The 18,914-nt window shown below is 48.7% G+C and overlaps 2 protein-coding genes and 1 long non-coding RNA gene across 10 annotated transcripts in view; 1 reads left to right on the top strand and 2 right to left on the bottom strand.

Moving 5' to 3' along the window:
• The window catches only part of PLEKHM2 (pleckstrin homology and RUN domain containing M2), a 30,972-nt gene extending 24,260 nt beyond the window's left edge, over window positions 1–6,712 (bottom strand). For all 4 annotated transcript variants that reach the window (XM_048048678.2, XM_066981973.1, XM_066981974.1 and 1 more), the window contains exon 1: window positions 6,486–6,712. In XM_048048678.2, the coding sequence (XP_047904635.2) occupies window positions 6,486–6,545 (60 nt within the window). In that variant the 5' untranslated portion in view covers window positions 6,546–6,712. The remainder of the gene's footprint in view (window positions 1–6,485) is intronic.
• Window positions 6,713–6,896: 184 nt separating this feature from the next.
• The window catches only part of LOC136786857 (uncharacterized), a 26,806-nt gene continuing 14,788 nt past the window's right edge, over window positions 6,897–18,914 (top strand). The window contains exons 1-4 of one of the 4 annotated variants that reach the window (XR_010826320.1): window positions 6,908–7,061; window positions 7,766–7,824; window positions 8,655–8,800; window positions 11,286–11,369. This is a non-coding gene — a long non-coding RNA (uncharacterized lncRNA). Of the gene's footprint in view, window positions 7,825–8,654; window positions 8,801–11,285; window positions 11,370–18,914 lie in introns of all 4 variants that reach the window. The other 3 variants (XR_010826318.1, XR_010826317.1, XR_010826321.1) reach the window with 3 other exon arrangements.
• DDI2 (DNA damage inducible 1 homolog 2) overlaps window positions 12,073–18,914 on the bottom strand; it is a 25,982-nt gene continuing 19,140 nt past the window's right edge. The window contains exon 9 of one of the 2 annotated variants that reach the window (XM_066981977.1): window positions 12,073–18,480. In XM_066981977.1, the coding sequence (XP_066838078.1) occupies window positions 16,592–18,480 (1,889 nt within the window). In that variant the 3' untranslated portion in view covers window positions 12,073–16,591. The remainder of the gene's footprint in view (window positions 18,481–18,914) is intronic. The other variant, XM_066981980.1, reaches the window with a different exon arrangement.

Here is an 18,914-nt window from a genome sequence, read left to right as displayed (position 1 = left end):
AACCCCTTGCGTTCCTCCAGCTCAGCTCCTACCCCAACCACTGCACTCGCTGTATGGGAAAGGCGAGGGACGCTTCAAAGCCCCACTTTCCTAGCCACAGCACAAGGACTGGCAAAGGGTTTTCCCCATTTGCAAGGAAGCAAAACAAAAGGAACACCACAAAGCAGCAAGCAGACAGCCAAAACATAACACAGATTGCTGCAGCCTTCTTTCTGCCTCCATTCCTGTCCTCTTGCTGCCTTCCCAACCGGCTGGGAAGAGCTCCTCCGGTCTATCAAGGAGGTGGCTTTCTTTGCGGGCAGTGTTTTGGAGATGCAAACCCTCCGCAAGGCTCAGAACCTCCCCAAGCCTGCTCCCAGCACCTGCCCTTCCACCGCACCGCTCAGCTGGCCGGGAGCTGGGGCACGTTACCGGACAGCACAGCCCTATGCAGCAAGGGCAAAACCCCACGGTTTCCCGTGAACGCGGCCTGCAACGCTGTCTGAAAACGTGATTAAAAACTTCCGATCAAGAAAGACAGCTCTGGGTCTTGGCGTGAAGTCTGGGGCTTCACCCACAGCAGATCACCCTCAAGAAACAAACCTGGAGCTCCAGCCCCAAGGGAAGAGGCATCAGCAAGGGACAGGACAGACACTTAAGATGGATAAACAGCCAGGCACAGTCGGCACTCTCATGCCTGCTCAGGAGAGTACAGACATCGATGGCAAATGGTAAAGGGGAGGCCAAACTCCTCTGCAACCTCCGTACCACCTACAGAAGTGGGCTGAATTTCAAGGCAGGGATGTTGTCCTGCTGCTCCCTTTACCAATCCAGAAAGAAACCTGTACAACACAACTTAGAGCCCAGAAACTTCAGCTCTGGCAGGATGTCCTGGGGGTTGCACGCGTGACCTGACTCAACATTTCTTACAAAAAGCTTCCAGACCAGCACTGGCCTCAGAGCTCAGCTTCCCACCCTGGACTCAGCACCCCCTGCCTGGGTGCTGGCACTTTCCTGACGAAGCGCATGGGCACGCTCAGCGCATCAGCGCCTTGAGGCACCACCAGTGCTGCTGGAGCAGCCTTAAGAGAAAGCACGCTCGTGATGCGCAGAGACGGAAGCCTGAAAGAGGCAAAGCTGAAACCCACAGGAAGGATGCTTCATGTCTAGAAATACGGAGCTTTGCAGCATTTGTCCAGCTGAGTGCAACCCAGTAAGACTGTCACCTCCTGGGACACGTACACTTGTCAGCTCCCACACCCCAAAGGCTTTTTCCAGGGCTTTCCTTCGTTTGAGGTTCATTATTTCTGCAGCGGTGAGCAGGGAATGGGCACAGAGCTGGCTAGCAAGGCTGGGGGGAAGCTGCCTGCCAGCGGTGCTTTTTGTCAGACGTGGCCAGCAGAGCCTTTGGGACTGCACACAGCTGCCGAGGAACAGGATCCCTGCGTTAGCTGAAGGCGGACGGAAAGGTCACATGCTCGGCACAACAGAAAAACAGATTTCACAGGAGGGAAAAACAAGTCCAGTTGGTAAACACACTAAAACAAGCGAGCACAGGGGGTTTGTGCCCTGTAACGGTGCTGCTCTCCCAGATAGCTGCTGCTTACTCACACTCCAGGCATTCAGCGCTTTGAATCTCTCCCTGCAGACAAAGTTTTCTGGCACCAAGTTGTTTGGGTTACTCCTCTTGGACCAGGGTGTCAGAAGTGGGAAAAGCTGGAACCGCCCAGCAGCCGTGTCACGCTCACAGAATTCACAAAATCGGAGGCAGGCTGCCTCAGAGGCACGGCGTGCTGCTCCTTCTACAGAACCCACTGCCAAAACCTGGCCTCCTGAACCAGCTTCTCTCCCAGCAAATGCCTTGTGCTAGCAGGAGAACAAACAGATTTCCCCCCACCACCAAAAAAAGGCTATCATAGCCTTGTCCACCAGCAGGTCCTGAGCTGATTTTGAGAAATGCCTCCCCTTGGCATAAAGAGACAACGTCAGTTTCAGTACCCACAGAATCCAATCCTCTTACCAGGTTGTTGCCGGCAGTTGTGTTATCACCAGGCCTGTGTCAGGACACATTAGGAATTTTGAGAAAAAAGCCCTGAAATACTCACGGGACCTCACTGCTGCACTCTCAGCTGGACCACAGCAGACAGCTTTGTTTGCTCGCCAAGCAGTGGCAAAGCCCTTAGAGGACATCCAAAATGCGCAGAGCTTCAGTGCTGCAAGTGTTGAAGCACCTGAGAGATCCTCGTGTATTCGCAGCTCCATAAAATCATTGCTGGCTTCAGTGAAGGGAGAAGATCCAGCCCCATCCTTGCGCTCTGGCAGCCGGTGAGCCTGGTACAGGTTTGCGAGCAGGAGCGCTGCATGCGTACAGACGTCAATTCCTGCTGCGTGCTCCCAGCAGCAACAGCGGATGTGGCTTGGAGCAAACACAAACAAGCGAGAGGAAATACCCTGACAGAGATAAACCCCTGTGGTCTTACAGCCAGCGAGGTGCCCCTCAACGGGAAGCAGGAGGCAAGCTGCTCTTCAGGCTCTTTCACATCTCCGGAACTGCTACCTCGGTGTCACAGCAGCTTGGCTAAACCAACCCACCCCCCCAAAAGGGGAGCGCATCCCCTCTGCGTTTTGGCGAGGGATGCTCCACTCCAGCACTACCTGCTCCTCTCCAGGATGGGGGGACCAAGCCGTGCCCAGATCTCCCTTCCCTCGCTGCGCAGGAGATGCTGCAGAGCAGAGTTCAGGGAGCCTGGGGGGCTGCAACGGCATTTCACTGGTACGGAGCTGAAAATCAGATGTGGAGACAGGCAGAAATGGCACAGCATTAATTCACTGGCACCCCTGCCTGTGGGGGGAAGTGGAAACTTTCCCGAAGTCATGCATAAACGGAGCAGAGCCAGAGCTTCTGGCAAGAACTCTTGCAACATCGGCAAAAAAAAACCACTCCACCTGATTGACATGCACCAAGGATCAGCTGTTTGTGGTAATGTGTCCTTCAAAGCCACAAAGAAAGCCTGAAAAACAGAGAAGAGCCCCAGAATCTTGGATTTTGAGCTCTTTATGAATTTAAGTTTAGCTCCCTGAATTGGCAGCGATGAGCGTTGTTTAAGAACTCTGCGTTCTGGCCACCTAACCACAGACAAGGCGGCAATAAGTCTCTCCTTAACCCCCTGCAACGTCCAGGACAGCACGGAAAGCCAAACAAAGAACAAAAAATGTTTACGCTACCAGCTTCAGCGTGGATCAGGTCATCTGTGATAACTCAGAGCTACCAGGCGATGGTTGGCCAAGGATGGGTATGAAGCTGTCAGCATTTCTAGTGTGCTTATCACAGCAAAAGCTCAGCTGCAGCGCTCGCCCCGCTGCTGCCACTCACAGCAACATCTGCTGGAAGAAAACTAGTACCAGGGCGGACAAGGGTCTGCACCCCTCGTGGAGAGGCTGCATGCCAAGGGGTGAATGCACACCCAGCCAAAACTTGACCGTCTGCAGCTTTTGCCTCAATAAAACCCTCATTCATTAAAGAAAATAAGAGCTAGGCACCAAGTCGCACGATAATTTGTGCTGGAGCACAGCCCTCTCAGCAGGGCAAGGGAGCACTGGGTGGGGAAGGGGAAAAAAAACAGGCACAAGACAGAAGTAATGAGCGCCACAGGGCGACGCTGTCCACACAACCAGAGCAAAAAGCATTGCCCTCTGAAGTAGTTTATTTCTCCCACAGAGGTCAGAGAGGACAAGCTATAGATGGGGAAATCAAGGCTATCCTCACGCTTCTCCTGGGTGTGTGTTTGAATCGAAGCAGGGACCCAACTCGCCAGTGCTGAGCTCTCCCAGCCCCTCCTGAAGCCTCCCGAGATCTCTCCAGCTAGAGGAACAATTTATGAGTCTCTAAATTTGATGTTCTGCCTCCCTCTTGGCTGCCAAGGCCTGACCTCACACCTCTGCTGTCAAGGGTAGGACTACCCCTGATCTCCAAGGCACGGTGGAAGTGCGTGACCAGGCCCTTGGGTATCACAGAGAGAAACCCACGGGTTTATAATTACCCTCTCCGAGGAGGTTTGCACCCCTGTTTTTCTAGCCCTCAGATATTTCTACATATTCCCATTCACTGAGGTTTGAGGGATTCACTTGTTTGTGTGGAATTGAAGCACTTTTTCTGCTGTCCATTTGTACAGAATTTACTCGCTGTGCTCTGAAAAAAAGTCCTCCTGACCTCCCGCTCCTGGAATTCAGAAGCACACCCGGACCTGCTGCAAGCGAAGACACTACGATGGGGGCACAAGAAACCAGAGCAGCTCTCTGCGGCACGGGCCCTGCCCAGCCCTGTGCTGCTGCTTGCTGCGCTCCCCGTCTGAGGCAGAGGGAAGCTGATGAGCATCTGGACGGTTCTCCTTGCGCTACTCAGAAAAATCATGCTTTCTGCTGCTACTCAAAGGCAGCTATGGAACCAGGTATCTCAGCCTTCAGCGCTGGCTTGCTTTTGTCCCAATTCCATCCAGTCTCGAAGTGGGGTTTCCTTCTAAAACAACTTGACCACTGAGAATCCACAAACTCTTCCTCAGGTCTGAAGCTGAGAGAAGAAAGCCTATTATTTGGCCAAAAAGCACTGCAGAAAGGTACACACATTGTCGCAAACACATCCAAACCCTCTGCTCCACAAATCAAACCTGCAACAACAGCAAGAGTAAGGAGTGATCTGCCTACACAGCTAGAAAGCTTTTGAAATCAGAGATAATAGTTGGAAAAGTCTCCACACCTCATGACACAACCCCAGCAACCAGGAGTCATTACTCAAGAGGCAGGGAGCAGAGGACGAGCGAGATGAGGATCTCCCAACGCACAGCGAGGGTGTGGAGAAGGCGTACCTGTTCCTCTGACCTACTATCTTATTCTTCCCACTAACACAGAGAAAAGGAAAACGTCAGAGAGTCAAGGGATGAAGACAGACAGGGAAATGCTGGGAAAAATTAGCGATTCCATTGCTGAAGGGAAGCAGTCTCCCTGAGGAAGCAGAATTGCATCCCGGGGTAAAACACAGGGGTGTGCCAGTGCTGGACTTTTGCCATGTGGTTGAGCTTGGTTTCACCGGGATGGTATTAATAGGTCCATCAGCCTGATGTCTCCTTCGTTTCCCTGAGCTTTCCTACTTGGAACTGAACAGGAAAGCAAACTGGCAGGACTGAAAAATCCAAAAATCCCTCTTCGCTGCTAGACCAAGACAGCAGTTGGCGGAGATCAGTGCAGGTCAAGGCAGAGATGTCTTGGCAGAGCTGTAGACAAGGAGCCTTCCTCAAGTACAATAATAACCAAAAACCCCACCATGTTGATTTTACAGCATTTCCAAAGAAGGATCCCAAAGACTTTCTGGATGTAAATAAATTGCGTCCAACAAACCCTGAGTGGAAACTAGCGTATCCTTATGTACATGGGGAAACTGAGGTAGCAAGGTCAGAGCTTCAGAGTATCATAACAGAGCTTGGAGCCAGACGAACATCCCGTCATTTCCAGGTAGATAAGGGATTCACCCTAAAAATGAATGTCCTTTAAAAATTAAGGATGGAAACCAGAGGACAGGCTCACCGACAGAGGAAAAGAGAGAGGATGGGAGAGGTTTGCGCATCCATCCTACATCCAGGAGGTAATGTCAAATCATCCCTTCCTTAATTGTGCTGGAAATTCACTCATGATAGTCTTCTTATAACAAGTTTTCATGGGTGAATCTGTGTCAGGACACGTTGCAGATCACAGAAAAACGCCAATTTCAAAAGGCAGCAGGAGCCCAGTAACTGGAGAAATGTCAGCAAGTCCAGAAGGCCTCCTTTCCCCCAGGACTTGGAATGAAAACTGAAACAAGGCTGCCTTCGCTCCCCCCCAACGCAGCTTGCGGTTGCTGGCCTTTCTCTAACAAGGCCAGAGCTCACGGTTGGGCCAGGAAGGACAAAAAGCAAGGCCCCAGCCCAGAACTTCCCACTCTCTGACTGCCCCAGACACAGAGGAGGTCCCCGTGAAAAGGGAAACCCCAGCCTGGAATTGGGAGCCCCACGGGGAACCCCCGCACGTCCCTGACAGCAGGGACACAGAGGAGGCCCCGGGGTAACCCCGGCTGCATCCCTTTGGGGGGTGCAGGAGGGATGACCAAGCCCCCCCTCTGCCAGGGGGCCCCTCAACCCCACTGACTGGGTTCCTCGGGGGTGTCCTTGGCCCCACAGCACCAGCAAAAAGGACACCTCCAACCTCAGACTCCCAGCCCGGGGGTCCCTCGGGGCATCCCCACACAGATGAACCCCTAAACGCATCCTCCCCCCGCGGTCCTGTCACAAAGCGGCGACCCCAGACCCGCGCCTCGGGCGGGGGCGGTCCCGCAGGGATGTCAGAGATGTCCGGGGGAGCGGGGGTGTGTGGGACGACCTCCCCCCAGCCCCACGGCGGGGCCCCCCGGCCGCAATTTAGCGGAGGGGGGGGGGTCCCCAGGGCCGCCCCGGCCGGGGAGGGGCCGCCCCACCGCCCACCTTCTTGACGGAGAGGGAGATGTTCTCCAGGATGCGGTCCTTCACCTCCGCCGGCTCCATGGCGCCGGCTCCCGCCGCCCTCCGCCGCCGCGCCCGCCCGGCGGAACCCGAGGGCCGGGCCGCCCGCCGGGCCCGCTCGCCGCCCCGCCGCCCCCCGCCGGCCGGCTCCGTCCTGCCGGCTGCCCCGGCCCGGCCCCGGCCCGGCCCGCCGGCTGCGGGGTGGCGGCCGCCGCCGCTTCAGCGCTCCATGGCCGCGCCGGGGCCCCTCACGGCGAAGCGGGGCCGGCGGGGAAGGAGGGAGCGCAGCGGGGCCGAGCGGAGCGGGGCCGGGCCGCACTCGTGACGGCGCCGCGCTCCGCCAGGATCTGAGGTCAGGGGGGAGGAGAAGGGCCCGGCCCGCCCCGCAGCCGGCGCCCGCCTCCCGGAGCCCAGCGGTGCCGCCCCCGCCCCAAATGGCGGCCCCGAGGAGAACGGGGCGGGGGGCGAGGGGATGAGGGGGGGAGCAAGGGGCTGGCGCTGGGTCCCTGACGGCCCTGCATGAAGGCAGCGGACACGAGGGGAACGGTTGGGTAGTTGGTGAGGGGACGCGAGGGGCGGTGGTGCTGGGCACAGTGAGGTGACGTGAGGAGGATGGGGGGAGAGGGTGCTGGGTCCCTCATAGCTCTGGGCTCAGCAAGGGCACACGAGTGAAGATGACACTGGGTGCGGGAGGGGAGGTGGCGTTAGGTCCCTCCTGACCCTGGGCTCGGTTAGGGGGCACAAGGGGACAGTGAAGGACCCAGTGAAGGGGAGATGGCGGAGGGGACACGAGGAGCAACTGCGTTGGACCCTGTGAGGGGACTTGTGGGGAGGGGGCACCGGGTCCCTCGTGGCCCTGGCCTCAGTAAGGGGGCGTGAGGGGAAATGGCGTTGGGTGCAGGGAGGGGAGATGGTGTTGGACCCAACGAGGGGACGTCAGGGAGATGAGGGGATACAGGGTGACAGTGCTGGGTCCCGTGCAGCCCTCTGAGGGGACTTGTGGGGAAGATGTCAACTGGGGGCCCAGTGAGGGGTCAAGGGGTGGGGAGCGTTGTGTCCCCCAGCCTGGGAACACAAGGCAAGGTGGCTGCCAGACCCCCCTGCATGCCCCATGGCCTTGCTGTGCTTCAGGGCCTGGCAGGGGCCAGTGTCAACAGAAAGTGACGTTTTGTGTCACTACTTAGTGATGTGAGGGAAAAACAGCAGGTCCGCGTAGCACCCAACCACCAAGGGCCACAGCAAAGCTTCCTCTCGTCCTGCAGCATGCATCTCCAGCAAAAACAGAGATAAATACAGGATCCCATCTCTTTGCTCTCCTAAGGTTTGTGCACATGGTCGCTTGGCAACGTGGGGCCTAAAATGGGCCAGATGAATGTCCCTCAGAGGCCAAACCTGCGTGGGCCCCTGCCTGCCACCACCACGGGGGATCAGGCTAAGGGTCCCAATGAAAAAAGCATCAAAACCCATTGCCCATCTCCCACTGCTGTTCAGCAGCCTTTTAATACCAGCCCGTCAACACATCAATGTCATTTATCAATGTGGTGGGCCCTGGTAGGAGCCAAAAGCAGTCACACAACTGATCATCAGTCTGTAGAGAAGGAAATTTGTAAGATGAGTCCGCAAACGTGAAAACACAAGCAGCAGCTGTTTTGGAGGGCTGGGAACAAATAAATACAAGCCCCAATAGCCATCATGGGACAGAGTGAGGAGTTGGTGCAGGGTGCAGCAGTTAAGCCCAACTGCTCCTAGAAAGGGAGGATAAAGAAATAAAAGATAGAATTAGTAATAAACCCTACTCTTGAGATTCAGGTGAAAGGCTCTGATGCAACATTCAATGCTAATAACTGAAAATAGAACTGAAAGTAAAAGCAGTTAAAAAAAGGAAAAGCCAGCAGCTCTCCACAAGCGCATTCCCTGCACCATTCACAACACTTCCTCTGTAAATAACCTGCTGGGAGGGAAGGGATGGGCTGAGCCAGAGCTGACGTGCCAGGTCAAGTCTGGCCTTTCCTGCAGCTGCTGCGGGAACAGCCCAGCCAGTTTAACAGCTTTGGAAACTGTGGGAGAAACTCCCAGGGAACGAAAGAGAGCGCAATTCATATGCACTTGGGTTAAAACAGAGCCAAAGCATAGAACTCTTATTTTTCTCAGCTCCCCCCAAGCCCACCAGCAGCAGGAGAAACAGAATCAGTGCACCGTGCAAGCCCCCAAAAGGATCAGAGCTTGTGACTGCAGATTCTCAGCACACACGGAAGGAAGCGAGGGCTCTCCTGCTGAATGGTCACGACCAGAACAAGGTAAGCTCACGTGGGACATTACAGAGGGTCAGAACCCCACTAAAAAAAGTGCACACAGCTACTGAGTAGCAGACCTGGGCATGCAACATCTGAGTCTGATCCCTAAAAGGATGCTGGAGAGACCAGCAAGCTAGTGTCAGCCCCTTTGTAGAAGCCAAACCAGAGCCAACACAATTTCATTATTTACTGGTATACTTTAGCATTTAAAGCATGATTGAGGTACAAGGAAAGCATGCTGCACAGCACCAGCCAGCAGTGAAGTGCTGTTTGCATTCCTGATTGCTCTGAAGGCACTAGACACAGCACAGCATATGTAACTGTAAAATCCCATAGTATAGACTTCCTGGTCTTCTACAGTTTTCCTGGATGTTTTGAATGCCCCAAGTACCTGTTCTACTCCAAGCCCTTGTCCTGCTTCCCACGCAAGCACAAAGACATTGTTAGCTTTGACTGCAGCTTCTCTGTCCAGGTTTGGCATAGCTGGGCCTTACAGCACTTAGTGCTTGCGCCCCACAGAAGGCTGCACAGTACAGCAGGGAGTTTGCAGATACCTGTTGCATCCAGCAAGGTGACTGTAAGCCCTTAAAGCTTCCACCACACAATTATGGATTTCCATGAGAAACTCCCACAGGAGCACCTGCATTTAAAGACAGCTCTCATTCTCCCCTGCACAAGCTCTGGTGCTGTCATCCCACTCTCCCCACATCCTCATCTGCTTCCTCTTCCCATGAGATTTTCAACTCTTTGGGACAGCAGCAGGCTCTTTGCTCAGCATTTACAGCCCAAAGTTAACATGAAGAACGTTATCCAGAAAGAGAGGAGCCATCAGGAGCTCATCACAAAAAGAGAGAAGGCCAGAATGAATCATTGAGGTGTATCTCACCTCCTACAGCAATGTGTACCAAGTGCAAGATACTGTCCCAGGATACATAACATGCCTTATCATGCACTACAGTCACAGGGCACTTCAAGAAGCTCACCAGTAATCAGGAAGAAAATTAAAGAGACAAGAAACGTTTCAGAAGGTAGTAGGATAGATTTAAGGAGAAGAAAAAAAAAAACAAAACAAAACACCAGTATAATTTACATTAAAAACGGGCCGTGTATTGTGACAGTCTGCTCTTACTGAGGAGTGTGAAGAGGGGAGGTAACTCCTCTCAAGAGCCAGGGCTCAGAATTAGATTAGGAAAAGACAGAGAAGAGACTGTAGATTTATCAGAATAAGTAAAGAGCAAGCCCTGCATCTCTAACATTGTGCAGGCCACAGCCCTGTGAGTGTACCTATGTTTTCACAACTGGGCCCAAGTGTTTGATTTTAAAACATTTCCCATCTGGGCCCAAGTGTTTGATTTTAAAACGTTTCCCATTTTCATTTGTTAACAAAGAGGCTCAAAACTAGTCACTTTTTCGGTAGCTGCTACTGTGAGGAATTGCAACCACCAGCCACTGTCCCTGTCTGCACGATTCAATGCTTTTGTTGGCAATCATAATAGTACCTGGTAAGTAGTAAGCTTGGTTGTCACCGACAATTAACTAATAGTGGAGCGATCATTGCAGTCTGCTTCTGGGGGGAAGCTTCCCCCTTCAGTTTACTCCAAGGAAAAAGAAGAGGTATAGCAGATAATCAACCTTAATTGAACAAATCAAAAGCCAGGCTGGAGAGCAGGGCTTCCTAAATCCCGTTCTGGTGACATACCTGTCCAAGAAGTGGCTCACTTGCACTCACACGAGTGAAACTGCTGAATTTATGAGGGGTGGTTTAGTCACATTACTTCTGCTGACTATTTTAGTGCAGAAAGTTGTGATGCAATGCTCACCTCCGTGCATCCGGCTCCTGGTCTTAATGTGGCTTCTGCACCCACATGACTACTCAAAGAAACCTTCATCTGTCATTTGTAAACTCTAGACCACTAGGGAGTCCCTTGTGCATCTCCTAACACATCCCATACGATAACCAGTGGAAGCCACCAATTCACAGTAGGCTTTATAGTTATTGCATAGGGTCTGAACCTCCTTTAGTCATACACGGGGCTGCAGACGTAAAAGTGTTAATGACCTAATGGAGACAGACCTGGAGGATCACAAACCCAAACTGCAACAGTGCAGTTAATTTGCATTTGTATACAGTACCAAAAGAGTATCATCTTCATAAAGCAGAATGGACAAGGCTCAAGTGCTCAAAATAATTTTCAAACAGTAAGAGTCTTTAGTCCTTAATTATCTTCCAAGGGAATGGACTGCAATCAACATTTTGGTCAACGTATGAATGGGCCTGTAGCAGTGCACACATCAAAACCTTCACCTTTCCCACCCTAAGACCAGAATTAAAAACACAGTTTTATAATTAAGTGACATAAAATAGCTCATCTATAATGACACCAGCATCACATGTAGAGCTCCAAACATGTCAGGCACGTGAGGAGGAAACCACTGTCCCAGAACTGCTTTGTCACAGTAACTGATTCATAACCCTTTATTTTTCTAGTGTGTCTGCTGATCTTGCAATGCCATTGCCTGTTCTCCAGATGCATGAGATTTAATGGTCAGAAACCTCAGTGCTCCTCTCAAGGCAAGTGCATCTGTTTTTCAAGATAAGGAATTACTGGTCCATGAAACAAATGTTGCTACAGGTTTTGGAGGAGGAAAATCCTCTTCTCCCCCTTTCCAAAACAAAGTGGGACAGCTTAGTGCTGCACATGACACCTCTTTGCATCAGTTCCTATACCTCTTCTATTAAATGATGCTAAGGGAATGGAATCATTAAAAAGTAATTTCTAATTAAAATTGACACAAGGAGCTTCATAGGGATAGAAATACCAAATTTTTGATGTCCCAAGAGATTAGTTTTTAGCTCCTGAAAAAAAAATATCTTCAAATCTGTTTGAAAATGAAATCTGTACATAAGAGACACAAGGATTCCCTGTTCATTTTTCCAGCAAATAGTATTGTGGCCAAGTGCTACATTTTATATTATATATTAATATAATATTATATATTGTATATCATACCCTACATTTTATATTATACCCTTCTACTTCCAATCAATGCCTGAAGAAATTGACAACCTATTTCTGTAGAAGGGGAACATTTGAATTTCTCACGCCTGCTCTCAGCCTCTGCCAATGCAACCATTTTAACCATCGATTTCTACTTATTATAGTTCAAATGGCAACATTTATGTTAAGGAAATCCTATTGACTTCAGAGAAAATGGCCTGAGAATGATTTCAGTGCAGGGATGGTGATTTCAGAAATACAGACAGACCAATCAAGCAACATTATGATAAAGTGTTTATTCATTTTTTTAAATATCAAATTTTTACACATCAATTTTGTTGATAAACAGTCCCCCAATATTAAAAAACAAAAATCAAAAAAGAATCAAGTGTGTATTACTTTGGGCAGAACCACATCCCATTTTCTGATGATACAACCACACTTCCCTTCAGTCTGCAAGGACAACTGCAGTATGTTCAGCCCAGAAGAGTAAATGACACAAATGCAACCAGCTTTAGGATTCCTGAGTATTGATTCCCTCAAGTTCCTTAAGTGAGTTTGTAAAACTCTTAAGCTAAAAAGCATCAGTCAAAGAGAAACCCAAACCGCTACACATTTGGATCACAGACTAAGCTACGTCTACACAGTGCAGGAAGAAATCTCTTGAACGCTTCATAAGGGAATGATATACACAAAACCAACCCAATTTCCCAAGCTGACCTCCGAGAGAGGCAGGCAAAAAGCCTCTTGGTTTCTCCTCTTTGAATTCACATTAGAGTTCTGGGGAGCTGTGTGGCAAGAAGTCCAAGTCTGGTGAAGAAACCTCTAGGATATGTTCCTCCTTTTACTGATAAATGGCATAGTGTTTTAAGGAAAACTTACCATCTGGAAGTTAAGCATCCAACAAGTACACTTAAATATTGCTACTTTGGAGGAAAGGAGACAGCAGGAAAGAGGGAGAGACAAGGACAGAAAGAAAGGAACATATCTAGGAGGTACAAGGTTAACAGTCCTTGAGACCAAGTGTCTACATAGAAAGTTAAACATAATTAGCAACAAGGCAGAGATTGTCACAGTAATACAGCACAGTGCAGCTCTGCTCAGCGGCCCGTAAACATGCCTGTCACCAGGAAATATTTCCTCCTCGTGTCAGATAGATCTGTGCCCAGAGACTTTCAGATGTTATTTCACTGAACGTCACTAAACTTACCTAGAGCCTCATTTACAGAAATAGGCATTCAGCAAGAAGCCCAATAAATTCCTTCAGTATCTTTAAGGAAAGGAATACCTCCCAGAAACCAAATGGCAAGGTACATGACCACAGTGGCTTTGGGAAATACCCAGAAACAAATCCTACAGACCCGGTAGGGTCCCCACAGGCATTGGCATCTTAATGAAGCAGCTTGAATATTGCTTTATTCTCTACAGATAAGACTTTTCATAGTGAAATCATTTTGCCAAGCTGATGTGACAGTTAATATATTGGAGCATTGATGAATGAGGAGGGCAAGAGACGGGTGTGAAGAGCCTTACTTTAGCCCAGAATACATTTACTTAGCTCCTTTGGACACTTAAACAGCTTTTGGCATTACCTTTTTCCCCCTCTCTAGCCGAAAAACTTTAACAGTCTGCCATCCCTGTTTAAATACAAATATTCCCACTTTGTTGGCCAGGTAAGCAGAGAGACCAGCTAAGAGATTGCTAAAGGCTGAGCAAAGGATATGTGCATAAAGCAGAGAGGACACATACACGTTAAAACAGAAGACAACTTTTAGACAGCATTCACTAACTATTACATTTTATTTAACCTTAAATACTCACCACTGCCCAGATTTTCTCTAACATGAATCTTGCTCCTGAAAAGCCAAAATTATTTTCTAATTTAGCAGCACATAACCATTCACTCAAAGCAAGGCTCTGTGAAATGAAGAGATTTAGATCACCAGGCTTGGACCAACTTGATATAAAATAATTTTACAAGTATTAATCAATTGGGGGGTCAGGCTTTGTTTCTAGCAGTTCAGAGAAAGTTACCCAGGAAATTCTAGCAATATCGATAAATGCTTCTTTACAGCTTTGGCAGAAGGGCAGATTTCAAAAACTATATTTGACAGAGAATAAAACTGAGCATTGAAGCAAGTTGGCTGATGCTCTAAAGCTTTTATAGCATAAATTCTGTATATGCAATCTAAGTAAACGTGGCCATAAAACTAGAGCCTTTAACCAGTTTGGTGCAAAGCAGCAGTACTTTCTCTAGCTATTAGCAATTGCTTCTAAAAACATAAAAGTGTAAATATGAAAAGGGTATAACATTGAATGGCTAACATCTGATGCTTCAAAGAAGCTGGCAGTAAATGAACCTGCAGGTTAAGGGTGCAAATTCAGCTCTCACGCATCCAGGGGGGCCAACCACCCGCAGCTGGTGTCTTCGGTACACTGACCATGTGTACCAGAGATGGGCTTGCTCCAAGGACCACCTCACTGAGACCCATGGTGTGAATCGGGAGCAGAAACAGGCTGTTTAGACTGAGGATGCTCTGGATCTGAGAGCTGGGAGCTTCATTCATGTTGCTGCTTTTGATAGTGAACCATACGGGAATGGGACTAATATTGTTATCTTATTTCCTAAAGCTTCTAGAGAGAGATCTGATGACAACATCTGTACTCCTGTAGCAGTCCAAGCATTACCCTTTACAGATCTGGCTTTCACTGATTTGGGGTGCTCATTGCAAGGAAAGTATCAAAAAGCTTCAGCACGGCTAAACTCTTACTGCCTGCATGGTAAAGATCATAAAGCTGTAGCCTTGCCTCAGGAACTTATTTTGAACAGAGCCTGAAGTGAATTACTTGATGCTACTCAGGCAAGGGGGTCCCAAACAGCCAAACGCTGCTTCCAACACATGCACAGTGACTACTGCTGCCACCACAAGTAGTGGGAAATAAGCTAAATGTGTCTGGGAGCCCCAGGCCTAGCTCCAGAACTTGAGCAAAAGCTCCATTCAACAGAGGAATGCCTTAAAGCTCTTTAGAATATAAAGGATCTCTTGGCTACCCAAGCATCTAAGAAAAATCTGACAACCACCACTTACTGACATGAGAAACTCCTGCAAGTTCGCAGATGAAACCAGATTTGTGTTGTGTGTAAAAGCTATCCTGCGTGAAAAAAGCCTAACATACACACAGGCAAACCTGCTAAGCAACAGGGAAAACAAAACACCAGGGACAGGCCTGAGACAATTATAACAAATGAAAGCCATGAACAAAACGTATTTCCAGCCACTGCTGATCCATCACTTCAGGTTTAGCTCAAAGCAGGAAGTTAAAGATGAACACTTTACACAAAATCCACTTCAGAGATTTCCAAGTGGGATTAAGGAAAAGTTCCTACTTAAAATTTGGTATCATATTTAACCATGCTTTCCTTTCCCTTCCCCAGCCCCAACAGTGTTTTGGGGCTTTGCAGAAAACCAAAAAGTAGTTCATTTGGAGGAAGAAAAAAAAAAAAGCATCTGGAAAGAGCTTCCTACAACACAGCCTCAGTGAGTCCTAATCAGACAGGCTACTACTCACCAAGGACTTCCCGGAAGGCCACGATGGTTATAATGCAGAAGCCACGTCAAGTGCATTTGTTTCATAAACCCTATTCAGGAGCCCTCACTCTTTAAGAGGTATTACATTAGTACCCCATCAGCTGCTACAGACTTTCTGCAGTTTGCATTTCCACAGCTGAGAGGCCGATGATCCCCCAAACATCAAGATGAATTAGTGCAAAGCAGATTTCTTCATTCTTCTGATCACACCCCCTTGCAGTGCATAAAGAATCCATCTTCCACGGGTAGAGGGGGATTAAGAGCCATAACACACGGCTGGTTTCTTAAGCAGTTTCATCATTAACATTCTGCCTGCAGCAGTTGAGCTTGTTCTTTTGTAGGGGGGGAACATGGTGTGGGCAAGGCTAGGAAAAAAAAAAGTAAAATACTCCTTCCCCCCCCTACAATTAATACCAGCATATCCTCAAATAAGTTAGTACATCTCTTAGTTTTGGTAGCACCAAATTCTATCCCTTCCCTTATTCTCCCTATCCCTTATCCCCACATTGTAAACTTAAACACACTGGCCCAAAAGCATAAAAGGGTTTGGCAAAAGCAGGCATCAGCTTTTCCCGTGCACACACGAAAACATGCTTCCAAAACCACCCCACACCCTCCCACTCCTTCTGCGAAGTTTTACACATCTGTGGGCACCTACATAGCCTTTAGTAGCTGCCATAAATGTTTCATCAGCATCCCATACGTTTGGTTATAAAGCACAGGAGAGAGAAAACTGGTAAAACCCACAAAGTACATTTAGAAAAGCGGTGTTTTGCGCCTGCACCATCCCAAACTCAGTGTGCACCTCATGTCCTGTAACACCACGTGCTGTGCCTCGCCACTGGCTGCACACACACACACGTTCAACTTATTTCACAATCTGCTTTGCGCTGGACAGGGTGGCGATCTTAATGGCTTCTGCTTTTTTATTCATAACATTGGAGCTTATTCTAAAATTTTACATTTAAATAAAAACATTAATTTTAATCCAGTATGCATAATTAAAAGCTATCTTGTCCACACAATGCTAGGACGTTTTCTTTCTTTTAAAAGGCCAAATCTAACAAGTGAAACAGAAGAGACAAGTTACTTTGGCTGCAAAGAATTAAAAAATCTGGCTCAACATTCTGCTTGTACATTGTGATGTGTAATTTAGATACGTCCTTTAAAGGAAGAGACACCCCAGGCAGCTACCTCCTCCGTAGTTACGTAGGAACAACAATACTCTTGGCGAGCAAAATGAGAAGAGCAAGATCTGCATTTCCATCCGCTTGTTCCAAAGCCTCGAGAGCTTCTCGCATGGTAAAACCAGCACCAAGGATTCGATCAACATCAGCCGCGGGGAAAGCAGGTGGTGGAGAAGCAGCCAAGGGAAATTCAGTATAGCCAGCAAGTGGGCTCAGCAGCGGTTCCTCACACCCACCCAATGACCACGGACCTTCAGGAGAAGAACTGCTGCTTCTCCCAGGTGCTCCTGTGAATGGTGCCCGAATATCTTGAGGTGCATCTTCATCCAAAGCAGTTTGAGAGGAAATAGATGTGTTTTGTTCCAAGGCTGGACTAGTTGGACTCTGATTCCATTCTGCCAAAACTTCAGCCTGCTCAGAGCTCTGTTGCTGGTCAGATGTCGCTGCAGAAGTCACTAAAATCAAATCATTCTTACCTGAAAACTCCTGAATCTCTAAAGCACCTTCTCCAATAGCTGACTCCATGTGACTGATAGACCCAAGGTTGTTTTCTGTGCCAGAATCACAAGGATGGTTCCCCTCTGCTTTTCTACCTTCAGACCTCCCCTTAAAGGAGGAACAACTCTGTTCCTGGCCACTTGGATGTGAGCCTTTTTGCTCATCTTCAGAAAACCCCTTCTGCTGTGCTTGCTCTTTGTGAACCATTTCCAGCTGAGAGACTTCAGATGCAAGGAGTTTACATTCTCCTTTACGACTGATAATCAAGAGTCTGTGAAGCTCTTTCAAGGCTGTTGCTAGAGAGAAACATGGCTCTTCTACAGGTCTTCCTGGATCTGTGTCCGGTTGGTGGATGCTGGGGGGGGGAGAACCGATTTCAGCTGTTTCATTGGACAACTCATTATACTTTGCAGGAATTTCACTGGTGCTTTTGGACTGTGACACATCAGGGGTGGAAACTGGATCACTCAAGGAGGTTGCAGACTTCAACGACTCCACCTCCATAGAGGAGGCATCTGAGTTCAGGTCAGATACACTTCCGTTCTCAGGCTTCTGCTTGCTTGCTGAGCTGTGCACTTCAGCTACTGACCGCTCAACTACATCTACTTCCATATGCATACAGCTACAGGAGGCTGACATTTGGATACTCCCTTTCATGCAGGGAAGATCTGCTTTCTCTAGTCCATCTCCTCTCGTTTCTGCAGGAGGATTTTCTGGCTGGCTGGCTGTATGGCCCTCTTCTTCCACAACAGGTTTCTCAACCCCACCAACCTTGCAAGGAACCTCTGGGTCAGTTGTGTCAATTTGTTTCTCCAGCTGTTCAGGCTTCTCTGATTCTTTGCACGTCTGATGGCCTATGGCAAGCTCATTCTTTTGCTTCTGTTCCTCCTGTTCTGAAGACAGAGATACATCTTCAATTTGCCCGTGCTTAGCAGTGTTAGTCAAACTATTTTCTTTTGTCACTTCCAAAGGAGGTTCCTGACCACAGCCGTGTTCTTTAGCGTTACATTCCATTAGACTGTCAGCAACAAATGTTTCTTTGAGTGTTTTCTGTGAAGGGCAAGCTGGACTGCAACAAGTTACCTCACCTGTCTGGAGAGAAGGCTTGTTATCTGCCAAGGAAGAGTTTTTGGAAAGATGCTGTAATAAGAGAGGATGTTCTTTTTCTGGGGTTATCTGGCATTCAGCTGAAGACTCAAAAGACTTGACGGCTCTAGGATTAATGGGCTCTGCGAGGCTAGATTCGGATGAGCAAATTGAAGCAGGGGCAGAGACAGAACGATCAAGTAATTGATTTGTGGGATTACAGATCTTAGAACTTTGTCCTGAAGACTGGACTGGATTTTGAAACCCATCAGAAGCTGGTAATGAGGGCATTTCCAGTGAGGTAGTTTCTTTGTCACTATTCTCTATACATAAGACAGAAAGAAATAAGTAGTTAGAACACAGGAGAACCATGATTTTCAAATATCTATACCTTCTGAATAGAAGCTAAGACAACAGTTTGCATATCAGCTTGGAAATTACTCACCAGAGCACCGCTCCATTCATATCATCAGCTATTGCAAGAAGTTGTTACAAACTGTCCTGAGTGCTCCAAGAATAACCAAGTGCAAATCCAGCAGCTACATTCCAGCTGCAGACACTTCATTACTGACAGTGAAAGACAAGAAGCCAGTTCTAGGGTGCTCAAAGAGCTCACAATTAGAGGACATTTACATTTCAAAGTGAGCAGATATATCTGCAGTCACTGAGATGATGATAAATCCCAGCATCCCCTTTAAAGGGGCATTTTTCAAAGGAGAGCGAGATCCAAACTCCTCTTTGTGATACAGAAAGCAGG

The sequence above is a fragment of the Anser cygnoides genome, chromosome 23 (assembly GCF_040182565.1).
Source record: "Anser cygnoides isolate HZ-2024a breed goose chromosome 23, Taihu_goose_T2T_genome, whole genome shotgun sequence".
Classification (NCBI taxonomy): Eukaryota; Metazoa; Chordata; class Aves; order Anseriformes; family Anatidae; genus Anser; species Anser cygnoides.
This window is presented reverse-complemented; position numbering and strand designations above follow the sequence as displayed.